This window comes from Bos grunniens, chromosome 27, assembly GCF_055505025.1.
Source record: "Bos grunniens cultivar Pamir isolate PY7600 chromosome 27, Bosgru_T2T1.0, whole genome shotgun sequence".
NCBI classification, from domain to species: Eukaryota; Metazoa; Chordata; class Mammalia; order Artiodactyla; family Bovidae; genus Bos; species Bos grunniens.
Genome location: NC_141191.1, coordinates 15,953,444 through 15,977,744, shown reverse-complemented (window position 1 = coordinate 15,977,744; position 24,301 = coordinate 15,953,444). Strand labels below are relative to the sequence as shown.

Here is a 24,301-nt window from a genome sequence, read left to right as displayed (position 1 = left end):
AAGTACTTGTGATCCGATATCACTAAATAAGTAAATCATTTTAATTTATCAACCTGCTCTGCAGAACTCATTTTTAAGTTGTACAACCTTCCACACAATGTCTTGCTCAGTGGTAAGGTACAATTCTTTATCATAACTCAAGTAGCCTTTACTTCACCTGGTATGATCTTTTAGGCTACTGTCTTGAAATAATTTCTCCCATAGAAGAATGTGTTGGCCAAAGTAATACCTGACCAAGTATAAATAGTGCCCCCAGCATTATCAAGTCACTTTAGCATATGCTGCCCCCAAGAACAGTTTGTTGGGATTTTCATCTTCATAAAACCACCAATGTTTCTTTCAAATTTTTTTTTTTTAAGTAAGAGTTTTCTAAGTTTACTTGTACAGCAATCTCAGAAATTCCAAAAAGGGCCACCTTGTTCCACACTCCAAGGACATCAGTGTACTGCACAACATCCACAGTACTCCACTAGAATGCGGCCTCCTGGTGTTGTGCAACTCAGCAGCTTTGGATTTAAGGTTGTTGGTTAATTTCTTCCCCCCTTCTAATATGCCATATTTATTTTGAACACCTTGAAAAACAAAAACACACAAAATATCCCAAGGATCATAAAACGTATTCCTAAATCATACCAAAGTATTAATACTATGAATTCAATTTACTTGATTATCTGTATTTCTATACTGTTTTCCCAGACTTTGAAAAGTCACCCCAAAAAGAAGCAACTCTGGCAGGATAAGATAATGGGGATTTCTTACTCAAACCCTCTTTGTTTCAATCTCTTGGGCCCTCCTAAGGAAGGATGCATTCTCTGATTAGAGCCAGGGGATAGATGAGACAGGCTCATACATGGAAACTGTCATTACTTCCACTGCTGAGATACTGACACAGGTGAAGTCCATGTCCCTCAGGATCCACTTGTCTCAAATTCCCGCTCCCCCTCTTTTGATGATGTTGTTCAGTCACTCAGTCATGTCCAACTCTGCAACCCCATGGACTGCAGCACGCCAGGCTTCCTTGTACTTCACCATCTCCTGGAGCTTGCTCAAACTCCTGTCCATTGAGTTTGTGATGCCATCCAACCATCTCGTCCGTCCTCTGTCGTCCCCTTCTCCTCCTGCCCTCAATCTTTCCCAGCATCAGGGTCTTTTCAAATGAGACGGCTCTTTGCATCAGGTGGCCAAAGTACTGGAGCTTCAGCTTTAGTCCTTATAATTAATATTCCTCTATTTCTTTGCATTGATCGCTGAGGAAGCCTTTCTTATCTCTTGCTATTCTTTGGAACTCTGCATTCAGATGCTTATATCTTTCCTTTTCTCCTTTGCTTTTCGCTTCTTTTCACAGCTATTTGTAAGGCCTCCTCAGACAGCCATTTTGCTTTTTGGCATTTCTTTTCCATGGGGATGGTCTTGATCCCTGTCTGCTGTACAATGTTACGAACCTCCTCCGTCCATAGCTCATCAGGCTCTCTATCAGATCTAGTCCCTTAAATCTATTTCTCACTTCCACTGTATAATCATAAGGGATTTGATTTAGGTCATACCTGAATGGTCTAGTGGTTTTCCCTACTTTCTTCAATTTCAGTCTGAATTTGGCAATAAGGAGTTCATGATCAGAGCCACAGTCAGCTCCCAGTCTTGTTTTTGCTGACTGTATAGAGCCTCTACATATTTGGCTGCAAAGAATATAATCAATCTGATTTCGATGTTGACCATCTGGTGATGTCCATGTGTAGAGTCTTCTCTTGTGTTGTTGGAAGAGGGTGTTTGCTATGACCAATGCATTCTCTTGGCAAAACTCTATTAGCCTTTGCCGTGCTTCATTCTGTATTCCAAGGCCAAATTTGCCTGCCTGTTACTCCAAGTGTTTCTTGACTTCCTACTTTTGCATTCCAGTCCCCTATAATGAAAAGGACATCTTTTTTGGGTGTTAGTTCTAAAAGGTCTTGTAGGTTTTCATAGAACTGTTCAACTTCAGCTTCTTCAGCGTTACTGGTGGGGGCATAGACTTGGATTACTGTGATACTGAATGGTTTGCCTTGGAAATGAACAGAGAGTATTCTGTAGTTTTTGAGATTGCATCCGAGTACTGCATTTCAGACTCTTTTCTTGACCATGATGGGCTCGATAAAGGACAGAAATGGTATGGACCTAACAGAAGCAGAAGATATTAAGCAGAGGTGACAAGAATACACAGAAGACTTGTACAAAAAAAGATCTTCACGACCCAGATAATCACAATGGTGTGATCACTCACCTAGAGCCAGACATCCTGGGATGTGAAGTCAAGTGGGCCTTAGAAAGCATCACTACAAACAAAGCTAGTGGAGGTGATGGAATTCCAGTTGAGCTATTTCAAATCCTGGAAGATGATGCTGTGAAAGTGCTGCACTCAATATGCCAGCAAATCTGGAAAACTCAGCAGTGGCCACAGGACTGGAAAAGGTCAGTTTTCATTCCAATCCCAAAGAAAGGCAATGCCAAAGAATGCTCAAACTACTGCACAATTGCACTCATCTCACATGCTAGTAAAGTAATGCTCAAAATTCTCCAAACCAGGCTTCAGCAATACGTGAACTGTGAACTTCCAGATGTTCAAGCTGGTTTTAGAAAAGGCAGAGCAAACAGATATCAAATTGCCAACATCCACTGGATCATGGAAAAAGCAAGAGAGTTCCAGAAAAACATCTATTTCTGCTTTATTGACTATGCCAAAGCCTTTGACTATGTGGATCACAATAAACTGTGGAAAATTCTGAAAGAGATGGGAATACCAGACCACCTGACCTGCCTCTTGAGAAACCTATATACAGGTCAGAAAGCAACAGTTAGAATGGGACATGGAACAACAGACTGGTTCCAAATAGGAAAAGGGGTCCATTAAGGCTGTATATTGTCACCCTGTTTATTTAACTTCTATGCAGAGTACATCATGAGAAACAATGGGCTGGAAGAAGCACAAGCTGGAATCAAGATTGCCAGGAGAAATATCAATAACCTCAGATATGCAGATGACACCACCCTTATGGCAGAAAGTGAAGAGGAACTAAAAAGCCTCTTGATGAAAGTGAAAGAGGAGAGTGAAAAAGTTGGCTTAAAGCTCAACATTCAGACAACGAAGATCATGGCCTCTGATCCCATCACTTCATGGGAAATAGGTGGGGAAACAGTGGAAACAGTGTCAGACTTTATTTTGGGGGGCTCCAAAATCACTGCAGATGGTGACTGCAGCCATGAAATTAAAAGACACTTACTCCTTGAAAGGAAAGTTATGACCAACCTAGATACCATATTCAAAAGCAGAGACATTACTTTGCCAAAAAAGGTCTCTCTAGTCAAGGCTATGGTTTTTTCAGTGGTCATGTATGGGTGTGAGAGTTGGACTGTGAAGAAGGCTGAGCGCCGAAGAATTGATGCTTTTGAACTGTGGTGTTGGAGAAGACTCTTGAGAGTCTCTTGGACTGCAAGGAGATCCAACCAGTCCATTCTAAAGGAGATCAGTCCTGGATATTCTTTGGAAGGAATGATGCTAAAGCTGAAACTCCAGTACTTTGGCCACCTCATGGGAAGAGTTGACTCATTGGAAAAGACTCTGATGCTGGGAGGGATTGGGGGCAAGAAGAAAAGGGAACGACAGAGGATGAGATAGCTGGATGGCATCACCAACTCGATGGATGTGAGTCTGAGTGAACTCTGGGAGTTGGTGATGGAAAGGGAGGCCTGGCGTGCTGCAATTCATGGGGTCACAAAGAGTCCGACACGACTGAGCGACTGAACTGAACTGAATTGAACCGAATGAATATTCAGGATTGACTTCCTTTAGGATTGACTAGTTTGATCTCTTTGCAGTCCAAGGGACTCTCAATAGTCTTCTCCAACACTACAGTTCAAAAGCATCAATTCTTCAGTGCTCAGCCTTCTCTTTGGTCCAACTCTCACATCCATACATGACTACTGGAAAAACCATAGCTTTGACTAGACAGACCTCTGTTGGCAAAGTAAGGTCTCTGCTTTTGAATACACTGTCTAGGTTGGTCATAGCTTTTCTTCCAAGGAGCAGTTTCATGGCTGCAGTCACCATCTGCAGTGATTTTGGAGTCCTAGAAAGTAAAGTCTATCACTGTTTCATTTCCCCATTTATTTACCATGAAGTGATAGGACCGGATGCCATGATATTCATTTTTGAGTGCTGAGTTTTAAGCCAGATTTTTCACTCTCCTCTTTCACTTTCATCAAGAGGCTCTTTAGTTCTTCTTCACTTTCTGCCATAAGGGTGGTGTCATCTGCATATCTGAGGTTATTGATATTTCTCCTGGCAATCTTGATTCCAGCTTGTGCTTCATCCAACCCAGCATTTCGCGTGATGTACTCTGCATATAAGTTAAATAAGCAGGGTGACAATATACAACCTTGACATACTCCTTCCCCCGTTTTGAACCAGTCCATTGTTCTGTGTCTGGTTCTAACTGTTGTTTCTTGACCTGCACACAAGTTTCTCAAGAGGAAGGTCAGGTGGTCTGGTATTCCCATCTCTTTAAGAATTTTCCAGTTTGTTGTGATCCACACAGTCAAAGGCTTTATTTAGCATAGTCAATGAAGCCAATATTTTTATGGAATTCTCTTGCTTTTTCTATGATTCAACAGATGTTGGCAATTTGATCTCTGGTTCCTCTGTTGTTTATAAATTCAATTTAAACATCTGGAAATTCTCAGTTCATTACGGTTGAGGCCTAGCATGGAGAATTCTGAGCATTATTTTGCTAGTGTGTGAAATGATTGCACTTGTACAGTATTTTGAACATTCTTTGGCATTGCCTTTCTTTGGCATTGGAATTAAAACTGATCTTTTCCAGTCCTATGGCCACTGCTGAGTTTTCCAAATTTGCTGGCATATTGAGTGCAGCACTTCAACAGCATCATCTTTAGCTCAGCTGGAATTCCATCTTTTGACCCTCCTCAAAATCTGCCAGGGCTGGAATGGTGCATTTTCACTTTCTTGAAAGTCCTGTATGGACTTTGCTGAAGTCCCCTTATCCTTCTCTCCTTTTTTATATGAGCCATGATGGTGGAATGACTGCCAGAGAATGCCAATTTCAGGGGAAAGGAATGAGTTTTCAAAATAGTATTTTGATTTTACCTATTTTACCTGTATCATATCTTTCTTGTTGACTAGTTTTCTGTGAGTATGGTTTCAGTGTGTTTGCCCTCTGATGCCCTCTTGCAACATCTACCATCTTACTTGGGTTTCTCTTACCTTGGGCGTGGGGTATCTCTTCACAGCTGTTCCAGCAAAGCGCAGCCATTGCTCCTTACCTTGGACGAGGGGTATCTCCTCACCGCCGCCCTTCCCGACCTTCAAACCATACTCACTGAAACCATACTCACAGAAAACTAGTCAATCTAATCACACTAGGACCACAGCCTTGTCTAACTCAATGAAACTAAGCCATGCCGGTGGGGCAACCCAAGATGGGCGGGTCATGGTGGAGAGATTTGACAGAATGTGGTCCACTGGAGAAGGGAATGGCAAACCACTTCAGTATTCTTGCCTTGAGAACCCCGTGAACAGTATGAAAAGGCAAAATGATAGGATACTGAAAGAGAAACTCCCCAGGTCAGTAGGTGCCAAATATGCTACTGGAGATCAGTGGAGAAATAACTCCAGAAAGAATGAAGGGATGGAGCCAAAGCAAAAAGAATACCCAGCTGTGGATGTGACTGGTGATAGAAGCAAGGTCCGATGCTATAAAGAGCAATATTGCATAGGAACCTGGAATGTCAGGTCCATGAATCAAGGCAAATTGGAAGTGGTCAAACAAGAAATGGCAAGAGTGAATGTCGACATTCTAGGAATCAGCGAACTGAAATGGACTGGAATGGGTGAATTTAACTCAGATGACCATTATATCTACTACTGCAGGCAGGAATCCCTCAGAAGAAATGGAGTGGCCATCATGGTCAACAAAAGAGTCTGAAATGCAGTACTTGGATGCAATCTCAAAAACGACAGAATCGTTTAAAATCACAGTAATCCAAGCCTATGCCCCAACCAGTAACGCTGAAGAAGCTGAAGTTGAACGGTTCTATGAAAACCTACAAGACCTTTTAGAACTAACACCCAAAAAAGATGTCCTTTTCATTATAGGGGACTGGAATGCAAAAGTAGGAAGTCAAGAAACACCTGGAGTAACAGGCAAATTTGGCCTTGGAATACGGAATGAAGCAGGGCAAAGACTAATAGAGTTTTGCCAAGAAAATGCACTGGTCATAGCAAACACCCTCTTCCAACAACACAAGAGAAGACTCTACACATGGACATCACCAGATGGTCAACACCGAAATCAGATTGATTATATTCTTTGCAGCCAAAGATGTAGAGGCTCTATACAGTCAGCAAAAATAAGACCAGGAGCTGACTGTGGCTCAGATCATGAAATCCTTATTGCCAAATTCAGACTGAAATTGAAGAAAGTAGGGAAAACCACTAGACCATCCAGGTATGACCTAAATCAAATCCCTTATGATTATACAGTGGAAGTGAGAAATAGATTTAAGGGCCTAGATCTGATAGATAGAGTGCCTGAGGAACTATGGAATGAGGTTCGTGACATTGTACAGGAGACAGGGATCAAGACCATTCCCATAGAAAAGAAATGCAAAAAAGCAAAATGGCTGTCTGGGGAGGCCTTACAAATAGCTGTGAAAAGAAGAGAAGTGAAAAGCAAAGGAGAAAAGGAAAGATATAAACATCTGAATGCAGAGTTCCAAAGAATAGCAAGAAGAGATAAGAAAGCCTTCTTCAGCGATCAATGCAAAGAAATAGAGGAAAACAACAGAATGGAAAAGACTAGGGATCTCTTCAAGAAAATCAGAGATACCAAAGGAACATTTCATGCAAAGATGAGCTCGATAAAGGACAGAAATGGTATGGACCTAACAGAAGCAGAAGATATTAAGAAGAGGTGACAAGAATACACAGAAGAACTGTACAAAAAAGATCTTCATGACCCAGATAATCACGATGGTGTGATCACTGACCTAGAGCCAGACATCCTGGAATGTGAAGTCAAGTGGGCCTTAGAAAGCATCACTATAAACAAAGCTAGTGGAGGTGATGGAATTCCAGTTGAGCTATTCCAAATCCTGGAAGATGATGCTGTGAAAATGCTGCACTCAATATGCCAGCAAATTTGGAAAACTCAGCAGTGGCCACAGGACTGGAAAAGGTCAGTTTTCATTCCAATCCCAAAGAAGGGCAATGCCAAAGAATGTTCAAACTACTGCACAATTGCACTCATCTCACACGCTAGTAAAGTAATGCTCAAAATTCTCCAAGCCAGGCTTCAGCAATATGTGAACTGTGAACTTCCTGATGTTCAAGCTGGTTTTAGAAAAGGCAGAGGAACCAGAGATCAAATTGCCAACATCCGCTGGATCATGGAAAAAGCAAGAGAGTTCCAGAAAAACATCTATTTCTGCTTTATTGACTATGCCAAAGCCTTTGACTGTGTGGATCACAATAAACTGTGGAAAATTCTGAAAGAGATGGGAATACCAGACCACCTGATCTGCCACTTGAGAAATTTGTATGCAGGTTAGGAAGCAACAGTTAGAACTGGACATGGAACAACAGACTGGTTCCAAATAGGAAAAGGAGTTCATCAAGGCTGTATATTGTCACCCTGTTTATTCAACTTATATGCAGAGTACATCATGAGAAATGCTGGACTGGAAGAAACACAAGCTGAAATCAAGATTGCCGGGAAAAATATTAATAACCTCAGATATGCAGATGACACCACCCTTATGGCAGAAAGTGAAGAGGAACTAAAAAGCCTCTTGATGAAAGTGAAAGTGGAGAGTGAAAAAGTTGGCTTAAAGCTCAACATTCAGAAAACAAAGATCATGGCATCTGGTCCCACCACTTCATGGGAAATAGATGGGGAAACAGTGTCAGACTTTATTTTTCTGGGCTCCAAAATCACTGCAGATGGTGACTGCAGCCATGAAATTAAAAGACGCTTACTCCTTGGAAGGAAAGTTATGACCATCCTAGATAGCATATTCAAAAGCAGAGACATTACTTTGCCAACAAAGGTCCATCTAGTCAAGGCTGTGGTTTTTCCTGTGGTCATGTATGGATGTGAGAGTTGGACTGTGAAGGCTGAGAGGTGTAGAATTGATGCTTTTGAACTGTGGTGTTGGAGAAGACTCTTGAGAGTCCCTTGGACTGCAAGGAGATCCAACCAGTCCATTCTGAAGGAGATCAGCCCTGGGATTTCTTTGGAAGGAATGATGCTGAAGCTGAAACTCCAGTACTTTGGCCACCTCATGCGAAGAGTTGACTCGTTGGAAAAGACTCTGATGCTGGGAGGGATTGGGGGCAGGAGGAGAAGGGGACGACAGAGGATGAGATGGCTGGATGGCATCACTGACTCGATGGACGTGAGTCTGAGTGAACTCCGGGAGTTGGTGATGGACAGGGAGGCCTGGCGTGCTGTGATTCATGGGGTCACAAAGAGTCGGACACGACTGAGTGACTGATCTGATCTGATCTGCTCTCTTGTTAATTGCATTCAATGTTTTGAAATGAAAAATGATGACAAAGGTCCACATACTTTATCCCATGTTGGTTTCCAAACTGGAGGCCACTGAGCATGGGTGTTCATTAAGTAATCCACCACAGTGCACACAGGTAAGATTTACTAGAGTTGCTTCTGTGAACCTCTGTTAATTTTGATTTCATGAGAATCCTCTTTTTTTATCAGCTAGTGTAGAAAAAGATTTAACAACAAACAAATGGTAAAGCATAATGGGATGGGTTTTATTACATATGAAATTTGTTTCAACCATTGGTTACATCATTGATTATACACCACTGCCTCTGTAGACTGTGCCTTTAAAATTCTACAAATAGAATGTCTAGCAACTATTTCCTAACAATTATTTCAGATACATATGAGCAACTTCCTTTTAAGTTTACTTCTTTAGAAACTTCCTAATTTAAATTGTTAAATAAAAAATTTCAAATTTCCTTCAAAGTGTGATTACACTATTTTCTAGGATACAAACAAGTATCATGGGAGAGCATATATCACTGGTTGATATTCAGTGCCCCAAATTAGAACCAACTCGAAAGTTATAACCAACCTAGACAGCATATTAAAAAGCAGAGACATTACTTTGTCAACAAAGATCTGTCTAGTCAAGGCTATGGTTTTTCCAGTAGTCATGTATGGATGTGAGAGTTGGACTATAAAGAAAGCTGAGTGCTGAAGAATTGATGCTTTTGAACTCTGGTGTTGGATAAGACTCTTGAGAGTCCCTTGGACTGTAAGGAGATCCAACCAGTCCATCCTAAAGATCAGCCCTGGGTGTTCATTGGAAGGACTGATGTTGAGGCTGAAACTCTAAAACTTTGGCCACCTGATGCGAAGAGCTGACTCATTTGAAAAGACCCTGATGCTGGGAAAGATTGAGGGCAGGAGGAGAAGGGGACAACAGAGGATGAGATGGCTGGATAGCATCACTGACTCGATGGACATGAGTCTCAGTGAACTCCGGGAGCTGGTGATGGACAGGGAGGCCTGGCGTGCCGCGGTTCATGGGGTCGCAAAGAGTCAGACACGACTGAGCAACTGAACTGAACATTGTTTAGTGTTCTAGAACACTGGATTCGAGTTCCTACTTCAACATTTACTCATCCTGTGATTTGAGGAGGACAAGTCAAAATGGTCATCAGTTTTCTCATTCGTGAAATAGGATCAACAATAGCAATCCAACTACAGGTAAGGAGACTGACTTAAGTAAGTTGTCCATAAAGCATCAGTGTATTGCAGGCACCCAGTGAATGGTAGCTGTCCTCATGGTGCGTTCTTGCAGTGCTGATAGTTTTGTTTTTTGAGCTAGATGATCTCATTATATGGGCATTTATAAATTATTGGGCTTTATATATGAACTTCTGTCATTATATTTCACAAAAAGAAAAAAATGATAGCTATTTTGGGAGTTATCTAAATGTTAATTTCTGTGATGGTCCCTTTAGCCTGAGTCTCTACTAATTGCAAATTCTAATCACATTATTACTTTAAAACAGATTAGTTCCAGAGTAAATTGGAGGCTTTCTGCTCCATCCATTGAAATACCTGTTGCAGAAGGAAGCTGGCATCTACACAAGGTCTCATCTATTGCTAAACCCCCTTCTTTTCAGCCCAAGGAGATGCCAAGGAATTGAGAACAGAAGGTAGAGGAATTCAGCCATGGGGTATGGCTGCCCTCTTTCTAAGTAGGTCGGCTCCTGTCAATTTTACACACAGGATTCCATCTTTTAAGAACTATGACTAAAAGTTTGAAAACCACTGATTGCATATTCAGAGTTTGGATTTTATCATTTCAATGTCCAAGCCCTGCTAAACTGACAAACATGCACACAGTCATAAGGAAAACACTAGGTGATCATCTTCTTACATTTGCATCTATACTTCAAGTTTTATGTATATTATATATATATATAAAAAACAGTGCCACTTCTGTATCATAGCACAGCTTTATAGCTACGTATGCTTACTGTTTATGCTGTTAGTTTGGTTGTTCCTAACACCTTCCAAGAATTCTGATTCTACTCATGAAAATTTCAAGATCACATAAAGTGTTTAAGGATTGGCATATGAAATCTCCAGTTTTTACTCAAAGGAATATCCTGTATCTAACCCTTCCTGTTTGGTATTACCTTCTGCCACCTCCCTGCACCACGACCCCCTCCCCCAGCCCCACCCCCACCACCACCAAGTTAAGTCAGTTTTGTTTGCGAGCTTGTCCACTAAGTATACCATTTTTCTTGCTGTGTAAACCACAAAGGAATAAAGAGAAATTTAAAAATTAGTATTTTAAGACAATGATCTTTCTCCAGTAGTCTTTTTAAAGAAAAAACAAAAAAGTGGAGAGTAAAACTGGTAATAAGGAAAGAAATGGAGAAAGGAATGGTTCTAGCTGAACGGCAACTAAGCTACATTCACTGAAATTTCTATCCATTTTCTTTTGCAGAGGGAGTAGCAACATTAGTGACTTGACAACCCTGCCTTTATCTATTTGTTTAAACCGTAGAAAGCCACAAAGAATTCCTTTAATCATCAACCACACAAATTTCTTTTAAGTCATGCTTAAACAGATACCCATCGATTTGCCAGCATCTAGGAAGTGAGTCAATAGATGGCACCCCTTTTTAAGACAAAGTCGACAAATTCCTCTCAAACAACACAAGATGCCTGGTTCCCAGCCGCTGCTTGCTTTGGTTACCTTCTCATTTCTCAGGAAATCAAAGAGAAAGGAGAAATCTGTACCAAGGAAAGTTGTACTTGGCAGGGAAAATAGATGGCCCTTTTATATCTAATTTAAAATGGAGCATGCTTTTGATAATGTATCAAAAGCCTTGGAATTACATGTTATCCTCATGACAATTATTTCAGCCAATGGCAGCAGTGGAAGGCCCCCAAATTTGGGTTAAAAACTCGTAACAATACCATTTTTTAAAGTCAACTTTATCAGGGGAGAAAAAAAAATTCCTGGACTTTAGCACCATCGAGGGAAATTAGTTTTAGGACAGCATCTTCTCTCAGATTTAGAAGAAAAACCAGAATTTCCCATCTCAATATCTCATTTTATTCAGTAAACTTGATTGCAAATTATTTTATTAGCAAACTTCAACTGCACCCATATGGGACAATTCCCCAGTTAAGAATATTCAAAACATGCAAGTACTAAGAGGAAGCAGTACAAACATTCAGTTCAGTTCAGTCGCTCAGTCATGTCCGACTCTTTGCGACCCCATGAATCGCAGCACGCCAGGCCTCCCTGGCCATCACCAACTAGTCAATCTGATTACACTAGGACCACAGCCTTGTCTAACTCAATGAAACTAAGCCATGCCCTGTGGGGCCACCCTAGACAGGCGGGTCATGGTGGAGAGGTCTGACAGAATGTGGTCCACTGGAGAAGGGAATGGCAAACTTCAGTATTCTTGCCTTGAGAACCCCATGAACAGTATAAAAAGTACAAGTATTAGGGCTCCTAAAGTGACTCTTCATGGGAAATAGATGGAGAAACAGTGGAAACAGTGTCAGACTTTATTTTTGGGGGCTCCAAAATCACTGCAGATGGTGACTGCAGCCATGAAATTTAAAGATGCTTACTCCTTGGAAGGAAAGTTATGACCAACCTAGATAGCATATTCAAAAGCAGAGACCTTACTTTGCCAACAAAGGTCCGTCTAGTCAAGGCTATGGTTTTTCCAGTGGTCACATATGGATGTGAGAATTGGACTATAAAGAAAGCTAAGCACGGAAGAATTGATGGTTTTGAACTGTGGTGTTGGAGATAACTCTTGAGAGTCCCTTGGACTGCAAGGAGATCCAACCAGTCCATTCTAAAGATCAGCCCTGGGTGTTCTTTGGAAGGAGTGATGCTTAAAGCTGAAACTCCAGTACTTTGGCCACCTCATGTGAAGAGTTGACTCATCGGAAAAGACTCTGATGCTGGGAGGGATTGGGGGCAGGAGGAGAAGGGGACGACAGAGGATGAGATGGCTGGATGGCGTCACTGACTTGATGGACGTGAGTCTGAGTGAACTCTGGGAGTTGGTGATGGACAGGGAGGCCTGGTGTGCTGCGATTCATGGGGTCGCAAAGAGTCGGACACGACTGAGCAGTTGACTGGACTGAACTGAAAGTGACTCAGTTCAAGGAAATGAGCCTTTGGAATAATGTGGTCACTTAAAACTAGTAGTAAACCAGTTTAAGGAATTTTCAGAAATGTTGGCCTTTAGAGAAGTGAGAAAGATTGTTAAGCAATAAAACATAGTGAGCTTGGACTCTGGAATCAGATAGGATTTGAATTTGCTCTTTGACCACATTACTTTTTTAGTTTCATCTGAAAATGGGCCAAATGAAAAAAGCTACTCATCAGAATCTGAGAAAATGAGAACACACATCCAGGCAATTCCTCAGTTATGGTGCGCTTTGCAGGTATTACCTTGTTTGTTCCCCTAAGTTCTGAGGCAGCTTGTCTATTTTACAGTTGAAGTTAAAAGGTTGAAATCCCAGTTACATGCCTACTTAAAGGGGCAGAGCCAAGATTCTATCTCAAGAATAAGATTCCAAAGCTGCTTTTCTTCTGTCCTATGCTATTATGAAGAACTGTAAAATATGCGTTTCTCTTAAACCAGGGATTCTTTAAATAGTGATAGCAAGTCTTTATAAATTAGGTGTGTTTTTACACTAAGCAGCTTCCTCCACTTCTACCATATAAAAAGTTTACTGTAATTTAAAACATTTTCAATTGCTTTTATATTAACTTGAAATTTAGCCAATTTAGACAATTATTAAACCATCTAATTTAGATACATTACAGAAATTTATTCTTGTAATCACTGACCCACAAATTACAAGGCTGAGGAAACAGGTAATTAAAACAGCTTTCACAACACTCATGTTACTGCTCCTCACAATATATAAAGGCAACCCATTCACAGACTATGCATTTTAAACTTTGGTATCCAATTTAACATGCTCGAAAATGAATCATTTTTAAGTTATCCAGTGAAATAAAAATTATTTCAAGTATATGTACTGTCTTCTATTATTTCTAAAATATAAAATTTAGAAGTAACTTCTGCATACTTAAATTTTACTGTTTATGCCCAATTTTCCTACTCCAACACAACTGCCATGTAAAAGGTCACGTCCTGATTTTTCTCGGTACATTATCACATCAATGGTCAAAGTGCAGCAATTTTAGAAAGCCAGAAGGCCAGAGAGTAATCCAGTCTGAATCACTTAGGACACAGAAGCAGGACTTCATTTCATTACCTACAAATGTAATTCAATTGAACAGGCTCATTAAAGAGCTGAGCTTAGCTTTTCTACTGCCTGCCCAGTGTTTTTCTGAGATTTGTAAACAAAAATAGAACACCTGGTTCTGCTTCTAGATTTGCAAACTGTTAACCTCACTATCCATAGAAAACTGCATCAAGTTGTGAAAAATTACCCAGTTGTAACTTACGATGACTAGTAACATGAAGCCTATTCGCAAGAATTGGTTCTGACTTCGGGGCTGAAAAAAAAAAACAAAAAAAACCACAACTTCTCGAAAAGGTAAAATAGCTTAAAGCATTTAATATCTAAACAAATCAATCCGTTAATTATAGTAGTCACAAAATATGCTTAATATAGAAACCCACATTTATGTCTTTAAGAAAAAGGGTAATATAGTTTACCTCAAAACATAAATTAACCCACTTAAAGAATCTGCAGAGGTCAAAATCATGGTGAATTTCAAACAACTTCAGAATAAAATAAACAAGTATTTTACACTGCTTTATATTTTAAAAATGCTTACAACTTCTCATAAAAATAGTCTGAGGCAACTATTTTCTCTTATTCTTTAACAGATGTTCAGTATTATGGGCAACATTCTTAAAACCTTAAGCTTCACAGACTTTCAGACATTCAAATACTATGGTCCCCTTTTCTTTGATGTGAAAGTTTATTCAGCTAGGAAAAGAAAAAGCATGGTAGACAACTTATACATTTTTCACCAAATTGAAAGTAGTACAAAAATTTCAAGACTACAGAACTACACATCGTACCTAATGTGTCATTAAAAATAGAAGACGGTATTTTCTTCAGCAAATAAAACAGCATACTGGTATGCCGGTAATGCATAAACCTTTTAATGTATACTGTCATTCACAAATTATTTACAACTTCCACTGTGTGAAGAGAACTAGAATGTAAATTTTCTGCAAAACTGGAAAAAAGCAATACAAAATTTGTGAAAGCTTGTGTTTCATATACAAAAGTAAGCCAGTTTGTCTCTTCAAATACCAGATAATGTACACACTGATATTTTGGACATATTACAGTAATTCTTGAGGATGTTTTAATGCTGGAGGCAAGTTTACAGGCCTTGATTCTTCATCGAGGAGTACTAAGTCTTCTATTTCACTGCCTCTGTATTTCCTTTTACATATTTTTACCACTACCTTTTTCTTGAGAAATAACTTCAAGGCTTCTCTTGATGCAACTGCTTTAGCATTTTCTTTGCTTTTTCCACAGCCAGTGCCCAAATACACAGATTTACATCTCAATTCACAAACAATACTTTCTTGAGAACTCTTGTTTTGAGGCAGATCTGCCAGTTCTTTTAGCGGGACAAAAAACACATCCAGTGTGGCTTTCAGAGCCTCGATAGCTGCGTTTAAGAGCTCGCCATGATTCACATTGGGACTAAAGCCACCGACAGCCACCAACTTCCATGCCACTGTTTTATACAGTCTGTTGAAAAAAGGTTGTTTCTGTTTCACATCTTCGTTGGTTAACTTGCAACAAGAGAACTTGACAGAACTCTCACTCGACTGTGAAGTACTTTTGGAAGGCAGCTGTGCCGTGCTGGTCTGAGAACTACTCTTAGAAGCCAGCTGGGACACACTTGCTATCGCAGTGTTTTTGGAGACCAGAGAGCCACTGGTCTGGGAGCTGTTCTTGGAAGCTAACAGTGACGCAGCTACCTGTGAAGCGCTTTTGGAAGTCAGCATTGTGTTCACTGAGGTGTTGCTCTTGGGGGTTAGTGAAGATGTGCCTGATGAAGAACTGTTTTTAGAAACCGATGATGAAACACTTGCCTCTGAACTGGCTTTAGAAGTTAACCCGCTGGAAGCTGTCTCTGAACTAGGTTTAGAAGACAACAGTGGCAACTCTACTTCTGAGCTTCCTGAGGAGCCCAATAAGGGCACCTCAATCTCTGAGACGCTTTGAGAGGCTGAGGTGGACGAGCCTTCCAAAGCACTCTTTTTCGGCGATCCACTTTGTTGTCTGGAATCAGTGGACTGGGTTACATGACTATTCACACTGGATTTCAACAATGAAGAAACAAATGATGCGGAACCATGTTTATCTGGAACTTCTGGTTCAGAAGCTTTTCCAGACCCTACCGCTGTCACCTGAGAGGCAGTGCTGCTGCTGCTTTGGCTGGCAACTGCCCGCTCTCCATCACTTGTGGCGCTGCTATTCTGACTCGGGTTGCTGGAGCTCAGAGCTGAGTTCCCACTACTCTGTGATTTGGAAGAGGAACCCGAACAGGTTGAGCTGCTCTCCTGCTGACCTGATGTTTTAGCAGGAATTTTCAGACGATCTTGCTCAACTGCAGAATTGTTCTTCCCTTCTATGGCTCGTTTTTTGGCTGGCTCTTCTACCCCTTCTGAAAAAAAGGAAAGCAGATATATAAGTCTACTTCACACACACACATCAGCTCAAAATGTACAAGACAGATACACATATTAAAACAAAGGCACAAGGTAAGGTGAAATTACTTCAGGATTTGTAAATTCTTTACAAAGTGTGGAATAACTTCATTAATTCTTAAAACAGCGTTGAATAACATCAATAATTTCTAACATTAAAACATTAACAGCATAGGTAACATTTGACACTTCGAAATCTCATGGCAGTCAAAGGAAACTATCAAATTCAAAGCCTAAAGCATATAAACACATAATTTAACATTATTAACATTATAAAAATTATAACTCATTAAAAAATTAGTAACGATAATTCCTAATTACATCAAACTTAAGTTCTAAACTCCTATGTATGTTCACATCTATGATCTGCTAACCATTGCTACTCGATATCCCTCTTTTCTTCACCTTGGCAACCAGTTCGTCTCTTGTGATATGGATTGGAGCATCTGTCACTTTGATGCCTTCAGCCATACTAAGTATTTTATCCATAACTTTTTGAGGGTACCTGTAACAAGAAGGGAGAGACGCTTCAGAAAGTGTTTCTGCTCCGCTGCCACCTCTAGGGTACAAAAACTGCAGGCCACAGGAACTGCATTTCCTGGTAGTAAACAAGAAACTGAACCAACCGCCAGGAACTTTCGGTTTCCTGGAACTTCACACACAAACGCCCAGGGTCTGGGAGGCGGGGCCCTTTCTTACAATCCTAATTTAGATTTAGTGTCACTTTCCCCACAAGAGCATTGTCAGCTCATCGCCAACGACACCAACGGCAGCTCCCCCACGCTACGGGGGCACCTCCGGACCGTGAATTGTGTCGGCTTCTGCCAAGAGACGCCCTTCTCGCCCTTAGAGGGCAGCAGGTCCCGCGGATTCCCGCGCTTCACCACTCCCCCTCTCGGCCGACGGCTCCGGGCCTCGGGAGAGCTGCTCGGGGACGCGGGCTCACTCACCGGCACCCGAGGAAGACGTGGTTGGCCCAGGCCATGGAAAAGGAGATGAGCTGCTGCAGCTGCCGATTGCGGGTCCCGCTCTCGGCATCGGCGGCCTCCTCCCGGGGAGCGGAGGCAGCGCCGCCGGCGGGGGCCAGGTCCCCGGCGTTGCGGAGCAGGAACTCTCGGCGGTGGCGCCAGTGTTTGTCGGTCTCGCCGTCGCAGCGCAGCGCCTCCACCCAAGCGGCCACCCGCGGGTTCTGGCTCAGGTATTCCGACACCTCCTGCGCCATGTTGGGCCTGCGGGTCGCGGAAGCCGGGAGCGGACTCTGAGCCGGGAGGCAGGCGCGGGGCGCGAGGTGAGCGGCCCTGTCACTGCGGCCTGCACCGGCGGCCCTCCAGAGAACGCCCCTCCAGAAGCCCAAACAACAGCGCCGGGAGCAGCTGAACCGCCCACTTCCGCCCGCCGCCGGCTCCTTCCCTTTTATAACCTCGTAGCCGCCGAGCGCCCGCGCGTCCTTCCGGCGCGAGCCGGCTCTCCCAGGACGCTTTGCGGCGCGCGAGCTGCCGCGACGCCGCGGCCCCGACGGCAGCGGGGGGAGGGGAGGCGGAGCAAGGGCAGGCGGGCGCGCGCCTCCCGCCCCAAGAGGGCGGTTCGCCTGTGGGTTGGCCTGGGGTACCCTCGACCTCTGCGCCCGCCTCCCCGTTCCGGGTCGGCTTTGTGACGCCGCGCGCTCTGGCTTCCTCCCTCCCGCCTCTGGCCCGCCGCTCCTGGGGGCGGCCGAGGGCATCTGGGAATGCGGACTGGCTGGGCGGGGCCGGCCGAGTCCTCGCGTGTAGCGCGCGTCCCCGCCGACTCGAGCTGCTGTCCCAACGCGAGGTCTGGCGTCTCGGCCCCAGGACGCTGGTTTCGAGCAGGGCCAAAATAAAGCTCGCTTTCATCTTTTGGTTATGTGGAAAACAGCATCCAGCGCCGTTTCGAATATAGATAGGCGAGGCATTTTGAAGCCGTTCGGGTCTCGGGGCATTTAGGGATATGCAGGGGCATATTCGTTTAAATTGTGCTATTAAAGATCAATGATAACTTTTATCCAGGTCGATGTTGCTCTGTGGAGTCCAGTCTTTGAAACCAGCCCTGACCCCGCAGATATGGGTTTGGTTTCCGCAGTTCAACTCAAGCTGTACTGCTTCCTCTTGGGTGGATTTTTGGTCAATACCAAACGCTGCCCCAGGAACTTCTGGCTCCGTATTTCGTTAAATTTATAAAGAGTGACGCCTAGCTGGACGGAAAGAAGTCATTTGTCTCCATGACCCCAACTTTACCCTCTTAGAGCACTTTTTTCTTTGCATTTTTCCCCCCCATTTTAGAATGTCCACACTTAACATTACTCCCGACTTGCTTATGTTTCCAATATTAGGTGTTGAGATGGTTGGATGGCATCACCGACTCAATAGGCATGAGTTTGAGTAAATCCGGGAGCTGGTGATGGACAGGGAGGCCTGGCATGCTGCAGTCCATGGGGTCGCAAAGAGTCGGAGGACTGAGCGACTGAACTGAACTGAGGCGGAGTCAACAGTCCCTCCCTCTCAGCCTACCCTACCCTCATTGGTTTTCACAAGTTCCCTTCTCTCCTTTTCTCTCCGAATCCTTCCTCCCTCTAGTCCAGTGATTTGTCTCCTAATAGTGAGAAGGCAGGTTTTTTTTTTTAGTACGATATATGCTATTATTCTTAACTTTGTGGTCCGTGATCTATGCCCTGAACCTTCAGATGCAAAGTAAACCTTTAAAAAAAAAAAAAAAGACATATCTTTTAGGTCAAGCATCTGGCTCCTTCAAATAAATACTCCAGCTTTCAGCCCAAAATGCTTTTATTATAATTTTAACAATCAATTTTGAAATCCAGGCTCTATTTGAGTGCCCTCCAAAGCAACAGGGGAAAAAAAAGAAAAGGAAATTCTTGGTTTAAAATGTCCAGATATCCAGTATCCTTGCCTGGAAAACCCCATCGACAGAGGAGCCTGTGGGCTGCAGTTCATGGGGTCACAAAGAGTGGGACATGACTTAGAGACTGAGCACTCTACAGTAATGCTAATCTGAAATTATGTTATTTGAGGAAAACCACAAATAACTCAATTTACTAAGTTATTAAATACCCCAAACTAGCAATCATGTTTTCTCTATATTACAAATAAAAGTAATTTATTTTTGAATAGCTAGGAACATTGAAAGGTCATTTTTATTTCTTAGACTAAGTTTATATATATATACACACACACACATATAATTTGAAGTTATTAAATGTAAATCATTAGCCTCTTTTTTGGCGAAGTAGAATCTGCATATTTTTTTAAAAGGAAGAGGAAAACAAATATCGTATATTAATGCATAGATGTGGATTCTAGAAAAATGATACTGATGAACCTATTTGCAGGACAGGAATAAAGATGCAGACTTAAGAGAATGGACTTGTGAACTCACGGGAGAAGGAGAGGTTGTATAGCACAGGGAGCTCAGCTTAGTGCTCTGTGATGAGCTAGAAGGGTGGCATGTGTGGGAGGGAGGCTCAGGAGGGAAGCTCAAGAGGGAGGGGTATATGGATACATATAGCTGATTCACCTGGTTATACAGGAGACACTAACAACACTGTAAAGCAATTATATTCCAATAAAAAATTTAAATAAAAAAAATAAAATGTCCAGATATCATCTAGGTGTGGAATCATACTTGTTGTCTCCCCCATGCCAGATAATTCATCAAAGGAAAAACCAAGAGGCTCTTTAGTTCTTCTTCACTTTCTGCCATAAAGGGGTGTCATCTGCATATCTGAGGTTATTGATATTTCTCCCAGCAATCTTGATTCCAGCTTGTGCTTCTTCCAGCCCAGCGTTTCTCATGATGTACTCTGCATATAAGTTGAATAAGCAGGGTGACAATATACAGCCTTGAGGTATTCCTTTTCCTATGTGGAACTTGTCTGTTGCTCCATATCCAGTTCTAACTGTTGCTTCCTGACCTGTGTACGGATCTCTCAGGAGGCAGGTCAGGTGGTCTGGTATTCCCATCTCTTTCAGAATTTTCCACAGTTTACTGTGATCCACACAGTCCAAGGCTTTGGCATAATCAATAAAGCAGAAATAGATGTTTTTCTGGAATTCTCTTGCTTTTTTGATGATCCAGCAGATGTTGGCAATCTGATCTCTGGTTTCTCTGCCTTTTCTAAAACCAGCCTGAACATCTGGAAGTTCATAGTTCATGTATTGTTAAAGCCTGGCTTGGAGGCTCTGCCTGGACCTTTGGAAAAAGACAAGCCACTAGTGCCCTGAACCAGGTTGGGCTGGCCTTTAGGAGAGAAGTGAGCACAGAGAAGATCAAGAAATCACCTGACATGAGATTAAAGGGATCAGACAAACTTACTAAGATTAGGAGGCCATCACGTGAGACAAGATTAAGGGCTTCCCTGGGGGCTCAGATGGTAAAGAATCTGCCTGTAATGCAGGAGACCCAGGTTAGATCCCTGGGTTGGGAAATCCCCTGGAGAAGGGCATGACAACCTGCTCCAGTATTCTTGCCATGGAGAATCCCACGGACAGAGGATATGAGCAACACACACACACACACACAAGCCGTGCTCATGCCCTAATCTTGTCAGAGACCCCCACCTTTTGAACTCCTGTTCAAACCCCTTAGCAAGTTCTCCAGGGTTGAGACACAGTTTTTCGAGGCAGAAGTCTAGTCTGCCGCCTTTTGTCTGGTAAAGCAATAAAACTATCTACCCTTTTTTACTTCTCCCAAAACTCTGTTTCCAGGATTTGATTCAGCATTGGTGTACAGGGAGGCCGAGCTTTTGATAACATAATCACAGTGGTGATGTGTGTGTGTCCTGAAAGTCAATGACGAGACTGTTTTAAGAAGAGCATAGTCCCCTGTGTCAGAAGCTGTTCTGTGAACAGAGAGAAACCATTTAAAATGGAGTGGAGGAAAATGGCTCCAGAACTAGTGGCGGGCTGAGCACACTGGCCCCTCTTGAAGCCGGCACTGCGGTCCCCGGGCTGATCCGGCCCCTCCAGAACATGGAGGACGTTGAGGAGCTTCTTCGCCCACCTCCTGCTACCCACCCGCTACCTCAGCAGAAACTGGGAGGTGGACGTGACGGCCCAGCTGGGCGAATATCTAGAGGAGCTGGACCAGATCTGCGTTTCTTTTGACAAAGGCAAAACCACAATGAACTTCACTGAAGCGGCACAGTTGATGCAAGGCTCCTTTGTATCTCCAGTCAGAAGGCGGACTAGCTCTACTCCCTGGCGCACCAGGCTCTCAACTTCATCTCTGGCCAGAAGCGGGCCAAGCAGCCCTTCTCCGAGCTGGAAGATGGGACCGTAGGGGAGGCAACTCTAGGGCCCCCCAGAAGGTGGCGCATAAGTTCCTGTCGTTGGACGACCTCTCTGACTCCTGTGTTAATGCGGCTCTCGGGGTGACCAGGTCCCCAGTAGGACCCTCATCAGCCTCCTGCCTGATGCCCTGGTAGCCCCTGACGAGATGAAGAATAGTAACCCCCTGTACAGCCGGCAGGGGGAGGTCCTGGCCCGCCGGAAGCATTTTAGGATGAATCCCCGCCCCAGAATAACGTTCTTGTTGGAGCCGGTGGGAGTGTCCCTCATGGAGGCACTGCTGCCAAGGAACCAGAAGGAGCCTGGTAGGGTTGAGGAGCAGCCCATGGAAGTCTCTCTGTGGGGGAGTCCCGGCCGGGTGCTCAGCATCTCCCAGGAGCCAGGCACCTCTCCGGAGGGCCCAGTGCCCAGAAGCTGGGGTGCGGAAAAGGCTGAAGAGAATGCATAGCGGACAGCGGAGCCCACTGAGGCCTCAGCCCCTGAGGTCCCGATCGAGCCTCAAGAGCCCACTCCGGGAGCGGAAGGAGGCCTTGGAGCCTGCATCCTGGCTGAAGGAGACCCCAGACCCCTGGCAGGGCCTGGAGCCCTTCGAGTCCCTGGATTCTGAGCGCTGCAGGAAAGGGAGGCCCTACTCCGTGCCTCCCGCGTGGAGGAGGTGCCAGGACAGAAGCGAAAGAGGAAGGGTGGCGTCAAGCTGCAGGACTTTCACTAGTACTCGGCCCCACGCCGGCAGCAGGAGGCCCTGGCGAAAGGGCCCTTCCTTCGCAGCCATGGAGGTTCTGTACTGGAAGCATGTGAGGGAGCAGCTGGAGACACTCCAGAAGCTGCAGAGAAGGAAGATGGCTGAGCAGTGCCACTTCCAAGGGCTGAGGAGGGGCCGTGGTCTGTGGAGGAAGTCTGCCTGTAGGACTCCGTGGAAGACCTGGGAGCAGCAGATGACTTCCTAGAGCCCGAGGAGTACACAGAGCCCAAGGCGGCAGAGCCCGGGGAAAAGGCAGAGAGGGAAGCGGCAGCCACACCAGTGTCCCTGCGCTGGGAGGAGCTGGTCCAAAAGAATGTGGAGCTCTTCGTCACCACCTGGAAGCAGGAGCTCGTCCAGGAGACAGAGCTGAAGCAGCACGTCCGGGACTGGGAGGACACCATCCAGACCCTGCTCCAGGAACAGGAGGAGCACATGCCCTTTGACATCCATACCTGTGGGGACCAGGTCTCGAGGTTCAGCCAACTCAACCAGTGGCGTCCCTTTGCAAAGCTGGTGGCAGGCCAGGCTGCTTTTGAAGTGTGTCGCTTCGTGCTGGCCTCCTTGTAGCTGGCTAATGACAACACAGTGGAGATCACCCAGCATCTGGGGCTAGAGGTGGCCGTGGCCACCATGTCCCTGAGACTGCTCACATACCAGCGGGCCCATGAACACTTCCAGACCTACGGTGCCCCCTCCACGGTGCCGCCCTGAGTGGGGAGCACCAGGGTTGTGCCCTGGAGCCCATCCCCCGCAGATGCTGGGCATGCATTGGCTCAGTCCACTTTGCTTCCTGGCTGGCCCAGCCTAATAAAGTGTTGCCATCTCACCAGTCCCTTAAAAAAAAAAAAAATACGATGAAGTGGGGAGTCCAGAAGGGAGCCTGCTCAAGCCGTTACACTCAAGGTCAATTGCTGACCCAGTAAGAAAAGGTGCCTTTGTGTCTTCAACAGGAAACAGGCTATTACTTCACAACCCAGCTGGGGGATGAATTTCTCCTCCCCAGGCAACAACCTAGTCAATGAGAGACTGAAAATCAGCCGAGGAACTCAAGCTCGGTAACAACCTAGAGGGGTGGAATGGGAAAGAGGTGGGTGGGATGTTCAAGTGGGAGGGGACATGGGTAAACCTACAGCTGATTCATGTTGACGTTTGGTAGAAACCAACACAATACTGTAACACAATTATCTGTCAATTAAAAATGAAAAATTTAAAAAGCCACTACACTTCAAACTTCCAGTTTCCTCCAATGGACTCTTTGTTTATACTAGCCCTACCCAATTCCTTCTCCTCTATAAAACAGCCCTCCTCTCCTTTGGTTTTTGGACTTGCCTATTTTTTCTATCTGGCCTATATACTTCCCTGGTGGCTCAGACGGTAAAGCGTCTGTCTACAATCCCGGGAAATCTGGGTTCAAGCCCTGGGTTGGGAAGATCTCTGGAGAAGGAAATGGCAATCCAAATTTGCATGTTCTAAATTGCAATCCTTTGCTGTTCCTGAGTAAATCCATTTTTACTGGGAAAACAACTGACTGTCTTATTGTTTTAGGTCAACCCTGTGGAGAAATCAAAAGCGAGGAATACTGGTATTAATGATCCAGTGGCTTCCCAGGAGGCTCAGTGGTAAAGAATCCGCCTGCCAATGCAGGAGACATGGATTCAATCCCTACTCCAGTATTCTTTCTGGGAAAATCCCATGGACAGAGGGACCTGGTGGGCTAAAGTCCATGGGGTCACAAAGAGGCTGACATGACAGAGCACACAGAACACACACATTAGAGACTGGAACCATTGGCTTAGCAAAAGTAGTTTTGGTGGAGTGATGGAGGCAGGCTCTGTCTTGGAGTAACTTCAGGAGTAGGAAGCGGAGACACTGGCTGTGAAAGAGAGAAGAGAGAGGAAGCTAGAGAGGGTCATGGATCCAGGCAGTTTTTAAATTTAAGATGAGAGT

At 44.1% G+C, this 24,301-nt stretch overlaps 1 protein-coding gene, 1 long non-coding RNA gene and 1 pseudogene across 4 annotated transcripts; 2 read left to right on the top strand and 1 right to left on the bottom strand.

The window, feature by feature from the left end:
• Nucleotides 1-9,539: 9,539 nt before the first annotated feature.
• LOC147343552 (uncharacterized) lies at nucleotides 9,540-10,878 on the top strand. The gene is made up of 2 exons (XR_015156105.1): nucleotides 9,540-9,788; nucleotides 10,097-10,878. It is a non-coding gene; the product is annotated as an uncharacterized LOC147343552 (long non-coding RNA).
• Nucleotides 10,879-14,148: 3,270 nt separating this feature from the next.
• CDKN2AIP (CDKN2A interacting protein) lies at nucleotides 14,149-17,683 on the bottom strand. 2 transcript variants are annotated; one of them, XM_086379910.1, is made up of 3 exons: nucleotides 17,245-17,683; nucleotides 16,669-16,799; nucleotides 14,149-16,251 (listed from the first exon to the last, which is right to left on the bottom strand). In XM_086379910.1, the coding sequence occupies exons 1-3, from the start codon at nucleotides 17,514-17,516 to the stop codon at nucleotides 14,912-14,914; spliced, it is 1,743 nt and encodes a 580-aa protein (XP_086236036.1). In that variant the 5' UTR covers nucleotides 17,517-17,683; the 3' UTR covers nucleotides 14,149-14,911. The 2 variants fall into 2 exon arrangements, with proteins under 2 accessions (XP_086236036.1, XP_086236037.1); XM_086379911.1 differs by having other exon boundaries at nucleotides 16,700-16,799.
• Nucleotides 17,684-21,279: 3,596 nt separating this feature from the next.
• On the top strand, nucleotides 21,280-23,584 carry LOC147343550 (condensin-2 complex subunit H2 pseudogene; annotated as a pseudogene). Its single transcript, XR_015156099.1, has one exon. The product of XR_015156099.1 is annotated as a condensin-2 complex subunit H2 pseudogene (transcript).
• The last annotated feature ends 717 nt before the right edge of the window (nucleotides 23,585-24,301 follow it).